Here is a 19,123-nt window from a genome sequence, read left to right as displayed (position 1 = left end):
TCCTTTAGTTTGTGGTTGCATGACTCCAATCTCTGCCTCTGTCTTCACATGGCCTTTTCCTGTCTCTCTGTATCTTCTCTACTGTCTTTTATAAAAGACATTTGTCATTGGACTTAGGGCTCACCCAGATAATCCAGGATGACTTTATCTTGAGATCCTTCTTATATCTGTAAAGATCCGTTTACCAAATAAGGTCACATTCATATGTTTCAAGGGTGAGGACATGGACATATCTTTTGGAGGGTCCCTTTTCAATCTACTAGATGTTATTTTACAAAGGAATTGTGCAGTGAAAAAGATTGAGGGATTCACTAAGGGCAAATGACTCCCCCTCTATCACAGAGCTCTGCCCACTTGAGAATGGCAGCAGATTTTACAAAACCACATACACTGAAAAGGTCCTGTTAGGGGCGCCTGGGTGGATCAGTTGGTTGGGTCTCGGACTCTTGGTTTTGGCTGGGATCATGATCTCAGGGTTATGGAATTGAGCCCCTTGTGGAGCCTGAGCCCAGAGTGGGTCTCTGTGCTCAGCACAAAGTCTGCTTGGGATTCTTTCTCTCTCCCCTTCTGCTCCCCCTCACCCAGCTCTCTCTCAAATAAAGGAGTAAATTAAAAAAAAAAAATTTTTTTTTTAAAAGGTCCTGTTAGACTCTTATCATAGGACAATTGGTTCCTGCTGGCCTTATATTTGCACAACTAAAGGGATCTCCTAAGACTGCCTCTAAGAGTTCTAGCTTTAGGTAGGCCTCACCAAGCATCATTATATTACATTACATCATACAGTTATGTCCAACTATCTTACCTTAAGGACATTTGATACTGGAGAATTGAAACCCATGGCCTTATTTTAATCAATGAGTTCTACCTGTCTCGGTCCCATTTTGTAACCATTTCCCTGAGTAGGAACAATATAAACTGGCTCGTATTTTATCCTTTTTATTATTCTCAACTCACCCTCATGTGCCTATTGTGGAATGCAAGAATGAGAAGGCTGACACATAGAGAGGCTAAATAATATAAAGTGTGGGTCATAAGTATCTGTATAGCAGATTTCAAACCTCCTCTGAGGGGGAGTCTATCAGGCTTTCTCATAGTTCAGCTCAGAGATGGTTCTGTGGTTGGGGAGCTGGCCTCATAGGGATTCTTCACCAACTTGGCACAGCGAAAAATCATCACAATTAGGAACAGAAATAGAAGAACAACAAAGGCAATGGCAAAGCCTTTGTCTACGTCAACACCGCTGGACAGGCTTGAATCATCCATGGGAACACACGCCTCTTTACCCTTGTTCAGCTGTAGCTACCTCCTCAGGTATGTCTTCAGGTTTGTCATGTTCCTAGACAAAAGAGGATAAGACAAGTTTATTGGTTTTTATGTGTATGTGTGTTCTTAATAACATTATGTCAAAACCAAAGAAGGTTTAGAAAAACAAAAACAGAACAGCAAGATTTATTCAAGAAGCACTATGAAACTGGTAAAGTTAGTATGGGTGACTTTCAAAATATATACACACATAAAGCATAAAATTGCTGGAAAATTACTCCAAAGCAAAACATGAGCAAACATGTTTAACTCAGAAATCAACTGGGGCTTCCTGGCCCTGTAAGATCCAGGTACAACTGCCTTAAACATTCCAATTCTGTGTTAAGTCCAAATCCCTCTCTATGATTTTTTCAAATTCTGAGTACTTATTGTAAATAATTTGTTCTGGAGTCTTAACATAAAGACTATGTAAACATAAAATTATTTTTATTTTTTCTAATCACTACATTTAACTGTGCTATCATTCCCATCTCTTAATGAAAAATCAAGTATAGCTCAGAAAGGATCGATTTTGGTTATTAAAACTTAGTTCACCAAAACAACACTGAAAAGAACAAAATCAGAGTACTCCCACTTCCCAACTTCAAAACTCACTACAAATTTACAGTTATTAAGACAGTGTGGCACTAGCGTAAGGATAGGCATATGGATCAGTGAAATAGAATTAGGAGTCTAGAAATAAACTCATATACCTACTGTCAATTGATTTTTTTAAAAGATTTTATTTATTTATTTGCCAGAGAGAGAGCGCGGGAGAATGAGCGAGAGTACAAGCAGGGGGAGAAGCAGGCTCCTTGCTGAGCAAGCAGCCCGATGTGGGACTCAATCCCAGAACCCTGGGATCATGACCTGAGCCGAAGGCAGATGCTTAACAGATTGAGCCACCCAGATGCCCCGGCAACCTTGTTTTTTGCCTGCCACTCACTCTCTCCCTTGTACTTTTTGACCCAGTAATGCTGGACTTCTCACAATTCTATGAGTTTTGCATGATCCTCCTTTGTGTCTGAGCCTTTTCATTAACATTCTCTATTATTTCCCATCTTCTATATTCAACTTTTAGGCTTTAGCTTAAAAGTTAATTTCCCAGGGAGATATTCCAGTAACATTCACTATACTTTACTACAATTACTTCAGTCTGTCTTCTCTGGTAATATAGTAATCTGACATGAGAGTAGAGACCATATCTAATTTGTTCGTTTTTTTATCCTAAAAGTTTGGGTTGTATTGGCTGTTCAATAAATATATGTTTAATGAATGGATGTAGCACTACACTTTGCTAAAGTGGGCATGTAAAAAATGTTTGCTGAATGAATGAATGACTTTGAGAATGTGGCATTTGAATTAAGACAGAAGCCTATTGGTGATCTAAAAGAAAGTAGTGTCAGCAAAGTGGCAAAGAAGGACTCCAGACTTTAGTGGATTAAGCAGGAAAGGGCAGTAAGGAAATGAAGACACTAAGGTTTTAAATAATTTATAAGGAGTTCAAATAGGAAAGAAAGAAGAGAAATTGAATAGCAGTTAAAAGCCTACTACAGAATCTAGCAAAGGATTCCTTTTTTTAAAAACTTTTTAAAAAAGATTTTATTTATTGGGCTCCTGGGTGGCTCAGTCGTTAGGCGTCTGCCTTCGGCTCAGGCCATGGTCCCAGGGTCCTGGGATCGAGCCCCGCATCGGGCTCCCCGCTCTGCGGGAAGCCTGCTTCTCCCTCTCCCACTCCCCCTGCTTGTGTTGCCTCTCTCACTGTGTCTCTCTCTGTCAAATAAATAAAATCTCAAAAAAAAAAAGATTTTATTTATTTATTTGTCAGAGAGACAGAGAGAGCACAAGCAGGGGGAGCTGCAGGCAGAGGGAGAAGCAGGCTCCCCACTGAGCAAGTAGCCCAATGTGGGACTCAATTCCAGGACCCTGGAATCCTGACATGAGCTGAAGACAGCCGCTTAACCAACTGAGCCACCCAGGCATCCCAAGGATTCCTTCTCAAAGGCAGAATGAAAAGGTATCAGGTAGGATGCATTTGGTTGCAAGTAACAGAAAAGTCCACTTAAGTGATAGTAAACAATATGTGGAATTTATTAACTTAGGAGGCTGAAGTCCAGGATAAGGCTAACTTTAGGTATCATTGGATCCAGAGATTGAAGGTGTTATCAGGGTTCTGACTTTCTATGTCTATGATTTTTTGCAGTCCCGCCTGTCTTCTATGCTGATTTTCTACACAGGCCGACTTCCCTATGGTAGCAAGAATGGCTCCAACAAATCCAGACCTCTCATATCCCCTCTTCACAGTCTCTCCTCCCCAGTTCCAGAGGAAGAAAGAATACGTTTCTATTCGTCAAGATTCTTGTTTGCAAGCAACAGAAACAATCTCCCTTTTCTTGATGAAAAATTCACCCTAAGTGAAAAGGCAGTCTGGGTTCCTGGGTCTGGCAGGGGTCTGAGCTGAGGAAGGATTCTGCTAATACTGTGTCTGTGAGGCAATGTTGTTTGACCCACCTCCCCGGGGCTCACTGAAACCTGAGTCCCAAGGGAGACAATAAATACTCCTTTATAGTTGCTGTTGTCATTTTATTTTACCTACATACTTGTGTGATTTGGGAAATGGAGATTACAAAGAGCTCTTCCTTTAATATTATTTGAACTCTATCAACTTTAAATTTAATTTGGATGCACCATTTACCATTTAATAAGTACAATACACAAACTAGGTCCTATAGGCATAACACGATACATAAGGTCTGGTTTCTGACTTTAGGAAGCTTATAGTCTGGTATGGGAGATAAGACATAGCCACATAACTATGACATAGGTATAAAGTGGTTAGGTTTCAAAACAGAAAGTAGTGGATCTCTCTGAAATCGTCTGCCCCACACTTCCTCTCCTGTCCATCCATATGGCTACTGTGGAAGCTGCCATATTCTGACATGGCCCCACCATGCTGGCTGCCACAGTTCAATGGTCTGGGGTAGGTAGAAGTTAGGCTAAAGCTCTTCTCTTGAATTTTTGTAACTGGAATAGGACATACTAGGTGTTTAATACGTACTTGATGATAACTGCGTTGTAATGAGAAAACCAATTTCATTGCAATTTTATTTTATTTTATTTTATTTTATTTTTTTTTAAATTTTATTTATTTATTTGAGAGAGTGAGAATCAGAGAGAGAGAGTACATGAGAGGGGGGAGGGTCAGGGGGAGAAGCAGGCTCCTCGCGGAGCAGGGAGCCCGATGCGGGACTCGATCCAGGGACTTCAGGATCATGACCTGAGCCGAAGGCAGTTGCTTAACCAACTGAGCCACCCAGGCGCCCCTCATTGCAATTTTAATATCCGCTTCTGGCTTTATCCATTTCTGTACATCTCAGATGCCACTTTCTGGATATATTTCTTTTTTTTTTTTTTAAAGATTTTATTTATTTATTTGTTAGAGAGAGAGAGGGCACAAGCAGGCTCCCCACTGAGCAGGGAGCCTGATGTGGGACTCGATCCCAGGACCCTGGGATCACGACCTGAGCCGAAGGCAGACGCTTAAGGCCTGAGCCACCCAGGCGCCCCTGGATATATCTCTTTAATATCTCATTAGTGATGCCAGCACATATCTTCTCTTTATTCATTACTACACTTTCTCAAAAAGATCTTATTATTTTACCCTGGCACCTACATATCTCACTAGTCCCCTTACAGCCTGAATATTTCATTGATTTTTCAACTTCTTTTAATTATTGCATTTCAAGAGACTTGCATCTTTATTTGATTTCTTTCATTTATTCTCTTATCACAGGTTTCTAGGTATGATTTTATACCATGTAAACTGTCTTGATTTTATATTAAGTTGCAGAGAAAAATAAACAAAAATATGTACTTCCTGAATGAAAACAAATAATCCCATAGCAATCTGCTGGTAAAAGTGGAGAAGGAACCCAAAGGGAAGACTCAAGGAAGGTTTTACTGAAGAGGCAAATACATGAACTGAACTGCGGCCTGAGAATGAGTGGAGTTTACCAGGCAGATAAAAGCGAGAAAGAGGAGAAGCTGGAGAAGATATTTCAAGTACAAACACAAGGGCTTCAGGGAGGACAATATAGTATGTTTGCGAAACAGTAAATGTTCAGTAAGTATTGAGAATGTATTCTATCGGAGAACAGGCAGGAGCCATGGCCTAGGCCAGTTCATCAATGTCCTTATATGGTACATTAAAGACTCTGGACTCAACTTTGCAATCAGTGGGGAGCCATTGGAAAGCTTTTAAACATGGAAATTATACCATTAGATATTTGGTTTAGAAATATCAGACTGGCAGGAATGTGGAGGATGCACAAGACAACAACTAACCTGATATTCTTCCGTAAATATGAGCTTTGAAGGGATTCAGGACAGCTCCCCGCCCCCCCCCCCCCGCCATGTGTCACTCTGGCAAGTGGATCACTCAGAGCTGAAGGCACTTGAGATCCTGTGGGCTCAAGAGAAACTTTTGTCTCTCTCTTAACCACACAGAAAAATCTAAATTGGGGGTCTTTCCCCAAATAAGGGTCATCTGCTCTTCTTACTACCCTCTGAAGTGCATTCCTTTCCTCTGAAATCCCAGACCCCTTCCCCCTTCTCTTTAGTTCAGAATGAGATAAATATCTCATCTTGCCTGCCTTTGGAATTTCCATGTCTATGGGGAGTCCCCTACATACATCTATTAAATTTGATTTTGTCCTGTTAATCTGTCTCATGTCAATTTGATTCTTAATCCAGCTAGAAGGACCTTCGAGGGGACAGGATTTCTTGCTCCCCAACAGCTTCTAGAGGGCAAAAATATAAATGTTTTGATTTTTTAAACTTCTCACAGCATAGATTAACATAGTGCTTGCACTCAGTAGGAAATGTTTGTTGATGTGGAAACCAGTGTCAGAAGGAACACTCTGCTTCTCGTGGGTGTAGAGAATGGACAGTATGACCCTTGTCTGATGAACAAACTCAGATGGGGTAGTATTAGTCATAGAAATCTTTCTAAAAGTGATGGCTGAGCTCAATCTGGAATAAAGAAAGAACACTTAAATGAAGGAAGAGTGATGGAGTCAAAGAAGCATGAGAACTTTTGGGGAAATGCTGCTTAATTCAGTATGGTAGAGCTCACAATGCATGAAAGTGAAAGGTATAAAATCATAGAATCTCATAGTTGGAAGGAACCCTTGAAAGTCATGTTGTGGCATTAGCCTTCTAATCATTCCTGCAAAGTCCCTGCTTTAACTACTTGGGTGAGTTTCTCGGGGGCCTTCAGGGGTCAGAAGTGACTATCTTCCAAGGTGTCTCATTCTTTAAAAGTACTTAGTTTTTCTTTTTTTTTTTAATTGAAATATAGTTGACACACAATGTTATTAGTTTTAGGTATACAATGTAGTGATTCAACAATTCTATATGTATGCTATGCTCACCACAATTGTAGCTGCCATCTGTCACCATACAACACTATTATAATACCATTGACTATATTCCCTGTGCTGTTCCTTTCATCCCCATGACTTATTCATTCCATAACTGGAAGCTTGGACCTCCCACTCCCCTTCACCCATTTTGCCCATCCCCTCACCTCCCTTCCCTCTGGCAACCACCAGTTTATTTTTGTATTTATGGGTCTGTTTCTGCTTTTTGTTTGTTTTGTTTTTTAGATCCCATATGTAAGTGAAATCATATGGTATTTGTCTTTCTCTGACTTATCCACTCTGCATAATATCCTCTAGGTCTATCCATATTGTTGCAAATGGCAAGATTTCATTATTCTTCATGGCTGAGTAATATTTGATTATACGTGTGTGTGTGTGTGTCTGTGTGTGTGTGTATACACACATCTTCTTTATCCATCCAACACTTGGGTTGCTTCCATTCTTGGCTATTGTAAATAATGCTACAATAATAAAAGTAGTTCTTCACATTGAGCCAAATTTGTCTCCTTAGCACTCACTGCTCCACTTTTAACTTAGGACCATATAGGGTAACACATATCTTTTCCTACACAAGATTTTCAGGATGTGAAGATTGCTATCAAGTACTTGTTGACTCATTTCTTCAATCATTTCATAATTTAATCATTTCTCAGAGGATATGATCTTTCTATCATTCTAGTCTTTTTCCATTGAAAAGAATCTAGTGTGTCTACATCCCCTTTAAAACGTGGTGCCCAATATAGAATAGAAGACCCACGTACACCCAAGATTATTCATCTAGTACTATACTTCTATTGCTTGAGATAAGATCATAATGAGCCTTGTGTTAAAATTGGAATGATACAGAGAAGATTAGCATGGCCCTTGCACAAAGATGACACACAAATTCATGAATCATTCCATATTTTTAACTAACTGGAATTTAAATTAAAACTTGGAAGAAAAAAATCATAATGAGCTTTGAAATTCAGCATAAAGAATTCGAATTTTAGGGGCATCTGGGTGGCTCAGTCGGTTAAGCGTCTGCCTTCAGCTCAGGTCATGATTCTGGAGTCCCAGGATCGAGCCCTGCATCGGGCTCCCTGCTCAGCTGGGAGTCTGCTTCTCCCTCTGCCCCTCACCCCACTCATGCTCTCTCTCTTTCTCTCTCATTCGCTCTCTCTCCCTCAAATAAATAAATAAAATCTTAAAAAAAAAGAATTTGGGGTGCCTGGGTGACTCAGTCAGTTAGGCATCTGCCTTCTGCTCCGGTCATGGTCCCAGGGTCTCAGGATCGAGCCCCATGTTGGGCTCCCTGCTCCGCAGGGGGCCTGCTTCTCCCTCTCCCTCTGCCTGCCACTCCCCCTGCTTGTGCTCTCTGTCTGTCAAATAAATAAATAAAATTTTTTTAAAAAAAGGAATTGAGTTTTATTCAAATGGGGGGACATTGAATCAGATTTTGAGCAGATAAATGAGAGCAGCGGCCCTATCTTACTGTGCATCCCACTGACTCTAACTGGAATGTAAGCTCTAAGCGTTAGGTCTGTGTCCCATTAGTGACATAGCTTCAGTGCCTAGGCAGGGCTGGCACATTGTAGGTGTTTAGTATACCTACATAAATGAATTAATATCTATATCAGTGCCCGGCATATTAAGCATACACAATTCATGCTTGCTGAAGGAAGGTAAGTAATCAAAGCCATACTTTGCGAAGAAAACTGGCAACAGTATGTAAGAGATATTGGAGACAGGAAATAGACACCATAGGGTGAAAAACAATTAGAAGGAGTTGCCGCAGTCTTGGTAAGAGGCAACAAAAGTATAAACTAGGATGACATAGTAACAAAAAGGAAGGGATGGATGTGAAAGAGGATTTGACATGATTTATAAATTAAATGGACATATAGTGGGAGGAAGAAGGAAATGATAAAGAAAATCCTGGGGTTTGACTTTGGATGGCTGAAAGAAAAATGTTGCCATTCATAGAACTATTTATTTTAGGAATTGGCAGATATTTTAAGGGACTATGATGAATCCAGTTTGAGTAGGTTGAATTTGAAGGTACTGGTATGATATGTTCAGGAGGCAGAAACGTGGGACTGAAGTTTAGGGTAAAGAAAAGCAAGATCTTTAGAGCTGAGTCACCTAAGTTCAGGGTAGTTGAAATCATGGAAATATATGAGATGGCCAAAGGAGAATTTGAAACAAGGGAATGCCTGCTTTTATGTCGGAGGAAAGAGTTCAATAAACCACAGATGGAATAGGTATAAGTAGGAAAACCTGAAGAGTATAGAGTCATGAAAATGAACAGATGAGAGAATTTCAAGGAGGGGTATTGCCAACAGCCTCAAATGCTGCAGAGTTACGAAAACCTTCAGTATCTGGAAATTGGAAAACATCAAGTCATCTGTGATTCTCCTTCTCCTTATCTAATTAAATCTGAATTCCTGAACTTTGAATGAAAGGTCTCTCGTTTACTGATTTAAACTTCTCACTCATAGCTGCCAAATTCCGATAAGCTAATTTTGCTACTGTTAGGCTGGTATCTTTCCTCTTTCCACCTCAAAAAGTAAAATACATCCTTACTGAAAAAGGGAAAGAAAAGAAGAAGACTGATATTTTGGTTCCAAGTATGTCATGTTATTTATGTTCTTGGCTCTTATTTTCATATGCAGGGATCAGATCTAGGTTTTATAGATCCTGAAAGTTTACACAAGTTGGAGGTCTCTCTTTCAGAAAAAGAATGCAAGATTTTGAATACAAAATTAGGTAAAAAGTTTTTTAGAATGGAAAAAAAATCGCAAATTATTGGAGCCTTGGATATTCAGTTTCCTTTCTTCTAAGACCTCTTAGGCAAAATCACTTTTCTTGACAGATTCAAGTGACAGATACCATGGTAATTCTAAAATCTGTTTTCCAAAGCGAAGACCTCCCCTAGAATTTTTTTAGTGGTTCTTAAGATTCCTGTTTTGGGGACGCCTGGGTGGCTCAGTTGGTTAGGCGTTTGCCTTCAGCTCAGGTCATGATCCCAGGGTTCTGGGATGGAGCCCTGCGTTGGGCTCCTTGCTCAGCAGGGAGCCTGCTTCTCCCTCTGCCTGCCGCCCTCCCCCTACCCCCTCCTTATGCTCTCTCTCTTTCTGACAAATACATAAATAAAATCTTTAAAAAAAGGTTCTTGTTTTGTTTGAGATGAACAGGAGTACTGCTTAGGACTAGAATAGGGAAAAAGAGGTGGGGCATGAATCTACTGGTTTATGTAAAATCTGATACTGCTAAAGTAGGAAACAGAATAACAGCATTTATAAATCTGCAGCAGAAGTTAGTTCGCTTTCACTTAACACTTCCCAGAAAGATCAATCCCCTCTTCCTTTCCCGTGTTCCCTTCCCAAATCACTTCATTTTTCCCATCTGTGGCCCTATATTTCTTAAAGACAAATAGACAAAAAACAAAACAGGACAACAACAGAAACCACTTAAAAAGGCCCAGCTCTTCTCTCCTGGCCATAATTTACTCTAAAGGGAGAGGTGATGGTGAGGAAATAGAAAAATGAAACTCTCTTCCTATAATCCCTAAAATCAAAGACATCCTCTAGGCAATGGGACCAACAGAGGTTTCCCTGGTTTGCCTCAAAACAACACTGTGCCTCTTACTTAAAGTTTCACGTTTCCAGAAAAGCTCTAAGGAAAGAAAAATTCTTTACTTCCCTCAGTCATTTCCCTAAGTACTTCCCAAGCTTGTAGAGAAGTGCTATGAAACTCAGAAGAATTGTTGGAATTATTCCCATAAAAACTTTACCAGAAAGACAATATGGACAGTTATTTACCTTTTGAGAGAGTGATACCCAAGGCTGGCTGTTGGCAGGGCAGTCTCCTCCTGCTCAAGCACATCTCTTGGCAACCTCTCCCCTTTTTATCAACCCACGCTTACAAAAAGGAAAGTGGTGGTAGCTCTGTCCCTTCCCCACTCCTAGGCTGAACTCAGAAGCTTCATGAATAGTTCAACTAAAACAGGATCAAGTTTCAGACACTCCCATAGTGAGTGAGAAAATGATCCCGCTAGATTAAATTGGAGCCCAGGTCAGGAGAAGAATATTTCCACAGCTCTGCCAATGCTGGGGCAGGCAAGGTTAATAGCTCAAGTAATACCATGTAAGTGGATCACATGAGTGGTAGAAGATGGGTCAGGAACCAGGTTTTGGTCTATGCAATGGTTCTCTGGATTAGTGGCATCATACGGAAAATTGTTAGAAATGCTAATTCTTGAACCTGTATCCCTGCCTTAATGAATCTGAAGCTTTGGAGGTGTCCTTATCTGTGCTTTAACCAGCCCCTCTAAGGGACTGTGATGTATGCTCAAATTTGAGAACTGTTTGTCAACAAGATCAGTGAGGTTCTAAAATCTCTTTTCCTCGGGTGCCTGGGTGGCTCAGTTGGTTAAGCGACTGCCTTCCGCTCAGGTTATGATCCTGGAGTCCCTGGATCGAGTCCCGCATCGGGCTCCCTGCTCGGCGAGGAGCCTGCTTCTCCCTCTGACCCTCCCCCCTCTCATGTGCTCTCTCTCATTCTCTCTCTCAGATAAATAAATAAAATCTCTTTTCCTCAAAAAGAATTTACTTAGAACATTTGAATCAGAAAAGTCAAAACTATTTCACTTAGTATTAGGTATTATACGTGCTCACATATACCTTGAATGCAAAACTTACTATCATTTCCTCTAAGGTTTTTGTTTTTGTTTTTTAAAAAGATTTTATTTATTTATTTGAGAGACAGAGAGATTGGGAGAGCACAGAGGGAGAGTGAGAAGAAGAAGCAGACTCCCCACTGAGCAGGGAGCCCAAGAAGGGCTCGATCCCAGGACCCCGAGATCATGACCCCAGCTGAAGGCAGATGCTTAACCTACTGAGCCACCCAGGTGCCCCTCCTCTAAGGTTTTATGTGATTAAAAAAAAAAAATTCTGTAGGACATATGCGTGTCCGTGTGTGCACACACCCTTTTCTGTCTGTATGTACATGTGCTTTATAAATATACAGAATATATTTTTTTAAAGATTTTATTTATTTGACAGAGAGAGAGAGCGAGAGCAGGAACACAAGCAGGGGGAGGGCGAGAGGGAGAAGCAGGCTTCCCGCTGAGCAGGGAGCCCAATGTGGGGCTGGATCCCAGGACCCTGGGATCATGACCTGAGCCAAAGGCAGACACTTAACGACTGAGCCACCCAGGCACCCCCCCCCCCATTCTAATACCTTCAGATCCACTTCATTCATTTTAATGGCTGCTGAGTATGCAAGTACTCCATTACATACATATCCCTGATTTATTTTCACTATTAGTGGGCATTTGGGTTGTTTCAAATTTCTTAATAGTATACAAACATTGCAATGGATATCCTTGCACATATTTCTCTGAGCATTTGTGGAAATGTTTTTGTGAGATAAATTCCTCAAAATATTAAAAATATAAATGCTGAGTTGTAGGATATAAACATTTAGAATTTTAATAGGTACTGCCAAATTACACACTAAAAAGGTTATTGCAATGTGCAAAATAGATATGAAATTGCCTTTTTTTTCATAGTGCCACCAATATAGGTTACTTTCAGTCTTTGAAATATTTGTCCAGCTAAAATAACATCTCAGTTTTTAAAAACTTGCATTTCCCTAAATGGTATGGTATTTGAATTTTTATTATTTTTACATGTTTTTCAGATTTCCTCTACCTATCCTTTCCCTTCTTTTCATGGGGCTATTCATCTCTTATTTATTTATTTATTTATTTATTTATTTATTTATTATTTTTAAAAAAGATTTTATTTATTTATTTGAGAGAGAGAGAGAGAGCACAAGCAGGGGGAGGGGCAGAGGGAGAGGAAGAAGCAGACTCCCCACTGAGCAGGGAGCCCAATATGGGGCTCAATCCCAGGACCCTGGGATCGTGACCTGAGCTGAAGGCAGACACTTAACCAACTGAGCCACCCAGGCGTCCTAACAATATATTTCTACTTATAATTTTTTGTGATACATGTTCTCATTTCCTATCCTTTACCACTCCCGCTCCCTCACTTTCGAAGCTGCTCTCTGTCAACAACAGCTTCCAGAATTCAACCTTTCTTCTCAGCCCAATAACCTCCTTCTAGCTTCTCGTTTCCCTCTCATCTTCTGCAGCTCTAGAATCTTCCATCCCAAGAGACAGATCTAATTTGTCAATCAGTGTACTCCAATTCTGGATAAATTTCTCTGTTTACTTCCTTTCCTCCAGCTTCTGAGTGTTGGCAGAGGAAGTAATAACAATGCTCCATAGTGTCATGAACTTTATACCTTCTCACTTTGGGGTCTCAGTGCATTAAACTGTCTATTTATACAATTTTAGTCATACACTTTCCCAAATTACCCACAGCTCTATAGCTAGAACCAACACGATCTCTACCTCTTGTTCTCAGCAGTTTGACCTTATTATTACTCTTTGAGAATCAAAGCCACTGCACATGAGTTGTCAACTTCTCTTTCTTCCACTTCAAAATGTCTGCACATTTTCTGTAAAAAGGTGTCTTGGTCTTTCTGAGACTGATACTTCCACACACAGCCCTAACCTGTCTCTTTGTCTCCCCCAGCACCAATCTTACTTGTTTTCTTGGGCATATATATTTTCTTCATCTTTAATTTGCCCCTTTTTACAAGTTCAGTCTGTAGACATATTTTTCTATTACCACCCCATTCTATCCCCCATCCCAGGTACCATTTGATTACTTTTTCTTCCTTGCCATATTTCTTGAAAAAAGGTTGTATGCTAACTATCTGTCTATATTTACTCACTTTCTATGCACTTCTCACTCACTTGAACCATGGTTTCCACTCCATCTACTCTCCTACTCTCTACTCTCCTTAGATTTGCTCCTAATGTCTGAAGATGTAGTGCTGCTGCCCAAACTCTTTTATCTTGAAATTCCTTTGGCTTCCATTGCCCTGCTCTTTCCAGATTGCCTTTTCCTTCTTCCATCATCTGAAACAGGTACTTCTCTCTTTCTTTCTTTTTTTTTTTCTTTCTGTCCTTTAATTTCCAAAGCACATCCATTCACATTTGACTGACTGATAGTACATAAATATTCTTTTACAATAGGCCAGGACATCTATGTTATCCCAATTATAGAAAAACAGATGCAAAATAGTGTTAAGAAACTTCCTTGCCTGAAATTATAAAACTACATGTGTGCATATGTTTTTAAAATCTCTTTGTTCCCTTTTCATCCTTTTGGTTGAACTTTATTAATATCTGCCCTTCTTGTACTCCCCTCTCTTGTGAAAGGCATCAAATATCTAGTCACTCAGCCAAATCTCCTTCTCCTTCACCATCCCCCCACCTCTAGTCACCAAGGGCTAACAAGACACCTTCCTAAATTTTTCTGGAATGGTTCTCATCTCCATGAGAGTTCTCTTTTGCAAGTCCATTTCTTCGTAAGTCTGACATGTGAGATTTTAATTGCTCTGCTGCAGTTTTCTCTTCTTTAGTCCATGGTGATGCCCCAGGTCTGTTTGCTTTTGTAGTTTTTGTATCATGGTCATTAAGAACAGTAGCATAAACTCAGCTCTTAGTCTCTTTCTGCTTGACAGCAATTGGTTTAAAGCGTGCATGCAAAGCTTGATATTGAGACTTAATTGCTAACAATTCCTTTAAGAGTGTAACTAGATTGTTCTTGCCTGCTGAATCAGGATGATTAGTCTTGATTTCATTTTCTAGTCTGTACTGAATGTAATCCAGGTCAGAGTCAGCTTTCTGGAACATGAGTTCCATCTTACTGACCTCCGCCTCCATCTTGAATAGTTGACATTCCTCAGAAGCCTGAAACAGGCATTTCATGAAGCATTCTTTGTGTCCATTTGCTTATCTCTTTTAACTATGGTGCTATCATTTTCTGCAACCACTGTCTCTTGCCGTTGATATATAAGTTTAGGTCTAGATCCCAACCTCTCTTTTGGGCACATGCCCTCTGATTTCATATGCTTAGTAAGCATTTTTACCTGGCTCTTCCACCAACCAATCCAACAAATAAATTTCAACCAAACCTGAACTTCCAGTTAGGAAAAGATATTAGGGTTCAAAGATGATGGCCAAGAAAGAATTCTTGAGACGTCTTTGGTGCAAAAGGTGGTTTTATTAAAGCACGGGGACAGGATCTGTGGGCAGAAAAAGCTGCCCCGGGGTCATGAGGAGTGGCACATTATAACCTTTCACATTGCAAGGGGGTTAGGGGTAGCGTGAGTCTCTAAGGAATTTTGGAAGCAAGGTTTCCAGGACCTTTAGGGGGCTAGCTATTGTTGGGAAAAGTCATTTATTACTGTCTAGTAAAACCCAAGTCATGAGACCCTTCAGATGTATATCGGTGGGTCATATACTTGGGGGATGATTGCCAACATGTGTCTTGGGGGGTAGAAATAAAGGAAGTTTCCACAGGAATTTTTATATGTTAAAGTAGACTTACAGGGTCTTGGGGGTTGGGCTAAGATTGCCTTTTGCCCTTAGCAAAGTATTAACACGGAGGCAGCTGAGTTCCTCAAGGAATATGTCACTCTGCCTGTTTCAAGGACTTGTCAATGGGCTGTAGGCAGTAAGGAAATTTTTCTTCTGCCTTTGTTTCCCACATCACCAGTCTCTGATATTGATATCATCCAAAAGCCTTCTTTGACATCACAACTTCCTTTCACTCCACATGCATAGAATTCCATGGCAAACCTTGTTATTTTGTCACAACAGTATTATGGCAATCATTATCTTTTCAGTTTCATTGACCTATGTCTGATCCTTGTAGTTGCTCCCCTGGGTCTTTACAGTAGGTATTTATCTAAGCAGATTTTCTGCTTCTAGTCTCTGCCCCCCCCCCCCCCCAAATAACCTGGATCACTGTTCCTTAAAATTTTAACCTCCAGGAATGGGGTTTACAGATAAAAGATGACTTTTTATTTTTTTATTTTTAAAGATTTTATTTATTTGATGACTGAGCCACCCAGGCCTCCTGCCAACTTGTATTTTTATTTGCTAAATCTGGCAACTCTATCTGGAGACACTAAAACTGGTGCATCTGCAGACCACCATTTTAAATAATTAAAAAACTGCCGTACCATCATGATTACAGTAAGGAAACAACTTATAATAGTTTAAAAATTAATAGTAGTAATAGTAACTTTAATATTGGTAAGCTGAAAACATGTGCAATAGGTCATTTCTTCTGGTTTTTAAGATTTTATTTATTTGAGAGAGAGAGTGAGAGAGCGAGAGAGAGAGCATGAGCAGGGGGAGGGGCAGGGGCAAAAGGAGAGGGAGAAGTAGACTCCCTGCTCAGCAGGGAGCCCAAAGTGATGGTGGCTCAATCCCAGGATCCTGGGATCATGACCTGAGCTGAAGGCAGACGCTCAACTGACTGAGCCACCCAAGCCCCTCAAGATAGGTCATTTCTTTTTTTTTTTTTTTTAGGTCATTTCTTAATCAACTTCTTAATTTTCATTTCTACTAAAATTAGAAAATCTGAATTCACAGTGCGTTTGTCAGATACTGCAATGAGTGATGGCTACCACTCATTCAGATCATTCTGAATAGTTGGAAATAACATGGACCTAATATTATAGAGGTTTTTTTTAAAGATTTATTTATTTATTTGAGAGAGAGAGAGAGAATGAGAGAGAGAGAGAGAGTGCATGAGAGGGAGAAGGGTCAGAGGGAGAAGCAGACTCCCCGCTGAGCAGGGAACCTGATGTGGGATTTGATTCCAGGACTCCAGGGACTCCAGGGACCCCAGGATCATGACCTGAGCTGAAGGCAGTCCCTCAACCAACTGAGTCACCCAGGTGCCCCTATAGAGAGTTTTTAATTGAAGGCAGCTTTCAGTAGTTTGTTAGATCTTATGTAAAAGGGCATACAGCAACCTCAAAAGTTGCATGTTTCAATGTGGGAGGGAGCAGGCGTTGTATTCGGTTGCAAGGATTACATTCAGCTCTGAAAGCATTTTTCCCCCATTCAGCTGTAACATTTTGATGTGGTTTAAAATATGTTCAATAATGTCATTCATTTTTTTTCTCTGATGAAGAAATAAAATTATCATGTGTTGGGAAATAATAAATTCTTGGCAGTCAAGGCATTTGCACAATAGTCTGGTTTTCTTACAAAATTCTGATACTTTGTTCTTAAGATTAAAAATCATGGCATTTATCAGAATTGGCAGCACAAAAGGAAAGTTCTCTCCTGACCTGTATCATGACAGTCTGAACACCCCCAGAAAATTGTGCCAAAGAGTTTAGAAAACAAATAAACAATAAAAGTAAACACACACACACAGCAAACTTCAGGTAACTATTTTGGATTGCAAAGGAGGATAAATTTAATGTTCAAACAACTGATAAAATAACCATTTGGAAACAAAAAAAATCATGTCATTTAGAACTGGAAGTAATAAATTCAAGTTAATAAATGAAAGCAGTGCTCAGATAAACCTACTTAAAAAAAAGGTTTTTGTTAATATTATCTTATAGTAGAAAAGGGATCTTTTTTAAAAAAAGATTTTATTTATTTATTTGTCAGAGAGAGAAAGAGAGAGAGAGCACAAGCAGGGGGAGTGGCAGGCAGAGGGAGAAGCAGGCTCCTTGCTGAGCGAGGAGCCTGATGTGGGACGGTGGGATCATGACCTGAGCAGAAGGCAGAGGCATCCCTCGAAAGGGGATCTCTTACTCCAGTCCTTATTAAAAAATTTGTGAGAGCATCTTCCTCATTACTTATCTCCTTACTTCACTGCAGAAAAAGCAGTCTTCTAACATTTCCCTATTTCTTCTAAAAGATTATGCTTACTGGCTGCTATTTTGCTATATTTACAGTTTGTACTAATTTCTTCTATACTTAATCAGAATCAGGAGGAATGCTGTTTGGCTACCAACTGTTCTCTGATTAAAACAGAAAGTGGACTGACATTTTGTTTATTATAGCAATGGCCTTTCTACACCCAAGGCTACAACTCCTTCAGTGCTGATCCCAAGATATCTTTTTTTTTTTTTTTTTTTTTTTTAAAGATTTTATTTATTTATTTCAGAGAGAGAGAATGAGAGAGAGAGCACATGAGAGGGGGGAGGGGCAGAGGGAGAAGCAGACTCCCCGCTGAGCAGGGAGCCCGATGCGGGACTCGATCCTGGGACTCCGGGATCATGACCTGAGCCGAAAGCAGTCGCTTAACCAACTGAGCCACCCAGGCGCCCCCAAGATATCTTTTTCAGACTTTCTCATACTCACAAAATAATTCTTTTTTTTTTTTAAAGATTTTATTTATTTATTTGACAGAGAGAGACACAGCGAGAGAGGGAACACAAGCAGGGGGAGTGGGAGAGGGAGAAGCAGGCTTCCCGCAGAGCAGGGAGCCCGATGTGGGGCTCGATCCCAGGACCCTGGGACCATGACCTGAGCCAAAGGCAGACGCTTAACGACTGAGCCACCCAGGCGCCCCTTTTATTTTATTTTTAAACAAATTTTTATTTATTTTTAAAATCCATTGTAATTAACATACAGTGTTATTTCAGGTGTACAATATAGTGATTCAACAATTCTATACATTACTCAGTGATCATCACAGGAAGTGTACTCTTCATCCCCTTCACCTATTTCACTCATTCCCCCACCCCCCACCCCAACCTCCCTTCTGGCAACCATCAGTTTGTTCTGTATATTTTAAGAGTCTGGTTTTTTGTTTGTTTGTTTGTTTGTCTCTTTTTTCCTTTGTTCATTTGTTTTGTTTCTTAAATTCCACATGTGAGTGAAAGCATATGGTATTTGTCTTTGACTGACTTATTTCATTTAGCTAGATCCACCCATGTTGTTGCAAATGGCAAGATTTCATTCTTTTTTATGGTGAGTAATATTCCTTTGTATACCACATCTTTATCCATTCATCTATTGATGGACACTTGAGTTGCTTCCATATTTTGGCTATTGTAAATATTGCTGCAGTAAACATAGAGGTGCATGTATCTTTTAGAATTAGTGTAACTTCAATTTTGAATGATAAACCAAACAGAAGTTTCTGGGCATTTTTGCTTATGTACTGCATATATGCTGTGAAATGATTCATATTATGTGCATCAGTGGTGACCACTGTTATTAAGTACAGGGCTAATATTGCCTTTTCATGTTGTATACTATGCATGATTCTAAGTGGTATTTGATCAGGGATTTTTGCCAATAGCTTGTTATACTTTCTCCAAGCAAAACATTTGTGATTAACTTTGTAGCTAATCACCAAAACAAAATAACTTCTGCCATTTTTTAACCAGGGATGTAACTTGATCTCTTTTTATCCACAAATTCATTCATTTCACACTGGAAAACATTATTTTACATACATTCTGGAAAAATGCATTTTACAAGTCAATGAGGT

At 39.9% G+C, this 19,123-nt stretch overlaps 1 protein-coding gene, 1 non-coding gene and 1 pseudogene across 2 annotated transcripts; 1 reads left to right on the top strand and 2 right to left on the bottom strand.

The window, feature by feature from the left end:
• Positions 1-1,095: 1,095 nt before the first annotated feature.
• Positions 1,096-1,263, bottom strand: CTXND2 (cortexin domain containing 2). Its single transcript, XM_044914164.1, has one exon. The coding sequence runs from the start codon at positions 1,261-1,263 to the stop codon at positions 1,096-1,098; it is 168 nt and encodes a 55-aa protein (XP_044770099.1).
• A 6,286-nt stretch (positions 1,264-7,549) lies between these two features.
• On the top strand, positions 7,550-7,652 carry LOC123324661. Its single transcript, XR_006539938.1, has one exon. It is a non-coding gene; the product is annotated as a U6 spliceosomal RNA (small nuclear RNA).
• Positions 7,653-14,109: 6,457 nt separating this feature from the next.
• Positions 14,110-14,529, bottom strand: LOC110578470 (annotated as a pseudogene).
• Between the last annotated feature and the right edge of the window lie 4,594 nt (positions 14,530-19,123).

The sequence above is a fragment of the Neomonachus schauinslandi genome, chromosome 4 (assembly GCF_002201575.2).
Source record: "Neomonachus schauinslandi chromosome 4, ASM220157v2, whole genome shotgun sequence".
Taxonomy (NCBI): domain Eukaryota; kingdom Metazoa; phylum Chordata; class Mammalia; order Carnivora; family Phocidae; genus Neomonachus; species Neomonachus schauinslandi.
The sequence above is the reverse complement of the archived record's forward strand: the minus strand, read 5'-3'. Positions and strand labels throughout refer to the sequence as shown.

Excerpts from the sequence above, each read along its gene's own strand:
- CTXND2 (XM_044914164.1), bottom strand. The coding sequence starts at position 1,263 with ATGGATGATTCAAGCCTGTCCAGCGGTGTTGACGTAGACAAAGGCTTT.